This window comes from Sylvia atricapilla, chromosome 15 (genome assembly GCF_009819655.1).
Source record: "Sylvia atricapilla isolate bSylAtr1 chromosome 15, bSylAtr1.pri, whole genome shotgun sequence".
NCBI classification, from domain to species: domain Eukaryota; kingdom Metazoa; phylum Chordata; class Aves; order Passeriformes; family Sylviidae; genus Sylvia; species Sylvia atricapilla.
In genome coordinates, this window is record NC_089154.1 from 8,789,435 (window position 1) to 8,793,383 (window position 3,949).

Consider the following 3,949-nt stretch of genomic DNA (forward strand, 5'->3'; position numbering starts at 1 on the left):
CACCAATGCACGACCAATTCTGAGTAGCTGGATCATCCTTTACATACTGTGGTGGGTCCAGAGCTGGTCTAGCCCTGGAGAAGCTGGGGGCCATTGGGCAGTCAGGTTGGGGGCAATGTCCCATCCCTGGAAGTGTCTAAAGCCGGGTTGGACAGGGCTTGAAGCAACCTGGCATAGTGGAAGGAGTCTCTGCCATGAGATGGTCTTTACGGTCCCTCCCAATCCAATTCATTCTATGATTCTATTACATGAATGTCTGAGAGCAGTGGAGCTCCCAGCCCACCAACAGATGCACATCTCAGCTACAGGGGAACCACCTCCCCTCCCCACCCCTATGTTTGCTTGGGATCAGCACCAAGCGTTGGTGATGCCCCCAATGATGCCCCAGCATTGGTGGGTCTGTACGGGGGCCTCACACAGTACTTAAAGACTTTAACACAGTTCTCCACTGTGTCTGCCACAAAAAGGTGCCCAGAGGAGGAGCAAGCCATGCCAGCAGGCCTCTGCAGCCCTGTGGACACCAGGCAGATGGGAGCTCCATGCTCTGGGAACAAGTGGACTGTACGGCGTTGCTCATCTGCCACCAGGATGCTGCCATCCGTGTCCACGCAGACCCCAGCAGGGTTACCAAACTGGTGCCCATATTTGCTGCTGAGGGAGGAGAGGAGCTTGTGGCTGCTCATGAAGACCTTGACGTCTCCACACTCCTCACTCACCACAAAGCCTCCCCTGGGTGCTGGACTGATGTAGCGAGGTCCCTGCAGATTGGGGACAGACTGGACACTGATTGTCCTGAAGGCATGGTCCAGAGCAAGGCTGTGCACTTGGCCCTGTGCATAGTCTGCTACCAAGATCTTGCCCGTGGAGTCTATTCCAATACCCCTGGGGGAACCAACCTTCCTGATCTTTATCCATTCCTTCTTGGAGAGCCTGGTGTGAGGGTTGAAGATCCAGATGGCTTCATTCACCATGTCAGCTACAGCCACCATTCCCATCCTAGTCACAGTCACGTCTTCTGGCAAGAAAATGCTGCCTCCCTTGCCCGTTTGCTGGCAGGGCAGGGCCTGCAGTGTGTAGCCTGTGCTGCTGAGGACGTGGACCCAGGGAGCACTCTCAGCTGTCACGTAGATGGAGCCATCCAAGGAGCAATGGATCCCACTGACACCCCCGTAGCGGCTGCCGGTGGGGTTGGGAATCTGCCGGACCAAGTTATCCTGGCAATAGTGAAGGAGGTTCTTGATGTTGTCCAGATCTCCACACAGGCTTTTGGCCTTATCTGCCAGCTGGTGGACCTGGTGCTGGGTCACCATGCCCATGCCACGCTGGTTGTGCAGCAGTGGGCTGGCTGACTGAAGTGTGGTGAGTGACTTCACCTGGAGGCTGTAGATGCTTTTCAGAAGCTTCTGCTTTAGCTGGCTGGTCTCTACCGTGTAGTCCATGACAAATCTCTTGTTTCTGTTTGGGGGAAGCAGTTACGACCATGACTCTCCCTGCCTGCTGCCATCTCTGGGGCCATGCTATTGTGCTTGCTGTCTACCCAGGGTCAAGGTGTTGGTGCTAGTGTGGATTCACTTCATGCCAGAGAGACCACATCACTTTATTCCCAGCTAGTTATGAAATAAAGACAAACATGGACCTTGGCACAGAAATGAAAGGGTCACCAAGCTGGATCTGCAGCTGGAGGAACAAGCCAAAAAGATCCAACAGCTCCAACAGCTCAACTGATGTCAGATGTGGCCTGAAGATTTATATGTGAAGGTCAGCCCTGTGTGTGTGAACATATTGAATGAGACCTCAGACTCTCCATTTCCTGAGATAGTGGCTTTTTTCAGGTCTTTAACACTTGTTACCCCTATTTTCTGTGAGCCTCATCTCTCCAAACCAAGCTCAATTCATGATAACACTTGAGTCACTCAGGGTGACCATTCCTCAAGTCCCACATCTCAGATGTCAAATGTAGCCAGTGCATGTTTTTGCTCAGGGCAGCCCCTGTCCCATCCAAATAGTTTCATAGAATCACAGAATATCCTGAGTTGGAAGGGGCCCGCAAGAATCTTGGAGTCCAACTCCCAGCCCTGCACAGACACCCCCACAATTCCACCCTGTGCATCTCTGGCAGTGCTGTTCCAAATATTCCTGGAGCTCTGGCAGCCCTGGGGCCATGCCCATTCCCTGGGGAGCCTGGGCAGTGCCCAGCACCCTCTGGAGGAAGGACCTTTCCCTGATATCCAATCTAAATCTCCATTGGCACAGCTCCAGCTGTTCCCTGGTCCTGTCCCTGTCACAGGGAGCAGAAATCAGCACCTGCTGATCAAGTTATTTCTGAAGTAGCCAACAGCTTGTCAGGAAGCAAAAGGGAGGTTCTGCTCTGCAAGATACATTCAATCTTCATTATCTTTTTCAGACAAGTGAGCCACCATGAGAATCCAAATTTCTCTTTTCACACTCTCCCTCTGTTTTAAAACCAGGCAGCAATGGGAGCCAACTTTGCTGTGTTCTCCCCAGACCTGGCTGGAGCATGGCTTATAACACACAGCCAGGAGCTGGCAAGGGAGATGTTAAGAGAAATATGACCTCATTGAAGCTCCTGGAGAGGCATGGCTTTACTTTGCTTTAAATATGATTATAATTTATATTATAATGGGCACACCTGCCTGTTTTGAGTTGTTTGCAAGTCATCACTCCACTTTTATTGCCCCATGTTCCATGATTGCCTGAATCATGTGCCTTATGCTGCTCACAAAAGTGACATTTCTCCAGACCACAGCTGAAAAAAGCTAAGGCATACAGTGCCAAGGGGTCCTCCTCATGTGCAAATACTACAACATCATCCCTAAATAATTGCAGAGTTACCAAATGCAAATATGCAATGGTGGGGATGAGAGGATACAGAGTACCAATTTCTGCTGTTTTGGGGCTTGGGAACAGCTTTTTCTTCCCCATGCTGGTTATGCCTTGTGTCTCCAGCAGCAGAGATCTGCTTGGTGGAAACAAGCCCTCCATATCCCAGGACTGCTTGTCAGAGTGCTCCTTCAGAGATGGAAAGAGTCCTCAATCCAAGAAGCTGGATTTTACAGATGGGGAAACTGAGTCACTGCCAGGGAGGCAATGTGCAGCTGCCACACACCCCTCATCAGGAACATCCACCTTGCTTCCCAAAGCTGCCATCAGACCCTTAATGGTGTATCCTGAGCCTAGCTTGAGCTGTTTGGGGTCCAAACCAAGAAGAGGGCTCTGACACTGTCCCCCACACAGCTCAGGCCAACCACCTGTGGATACAAGCCCAGCACCACAGATCCTTTACCTTAGTCCTGCTGTCCTGGGGGCTGCCTGTCCTTCCCTGGCAGCACTGGCCTCCCACTGGCTCTGTCCTGCTGCCTCGCCTGGCTCAGGGCAGTGGGACCAAGGGATGTTGTGTTGTTAGTGACGGACGATTGCCCTGAAGTCTGGGTAAACACAAGAACTCCTTGTGCTGACAACCAGAAGCAGCAAGACAAGGGCTGAACCACACGGTTTTTACTCTGTGCTGGTCTCCTGTCCAGAGACAAGGTGCCTTTCCCCCAGGATCATTCTGTCCCACCTACTTGCTCCTGCCAGAGGGAGGTACCTTGCTGCATGGGGGATTTGGGGCTTTCATGTAGAGGCAAAAGGGCTGATTTGCTGCTCCTCACCCTTGGCAGCTGCTGAGGAGGGACAAGGAGGCTCACATGGTGAATCAGGGCTCCTCATGGCTTCACCACTGCCTCCCCATGTGCCCCAGCCTGGCCATGGTGCACGTGTGTGCCTCAGTCTCCCCACTTACAAAAAGGAGACTGGTGAATTTTGCCATGTCAGGCTTTGAGGTGCAGGGATGGAGAAGCATCTCTAGAAGAGGCACATCAACCAGGACTGCTGGAGCAGCCCCCCTTTCCATTTTCATGCTGCTCAAGCCAGGCTACCCACAAATGGA

General features: G+C 52.3%; 1 protein-coding gene across 1 annotated transcript; it reads right to left on the reverse strand.

Annotated features, from left to right (window-relative positions):
* Positions 1-325: 325 nt before the first annotated feature.
* Positions 326-1,495, reverse strand: NHLRC4 (NHL repeat containing 4). The gene has a single exon (XM_066330032.1). It carries the CDS (start codon positions 1,437-1,439, stop codon positions 333-335), a length of 1,107 nt encoding a protein of 368 aa, XP_066186129.1. The 5' UTR covers positions 1,440-1,495; the 3' UTR covers positions 326-332.
* Between the last annotated feature and the right edge of the window lie 2,454 nt (positions 1,496-3,949).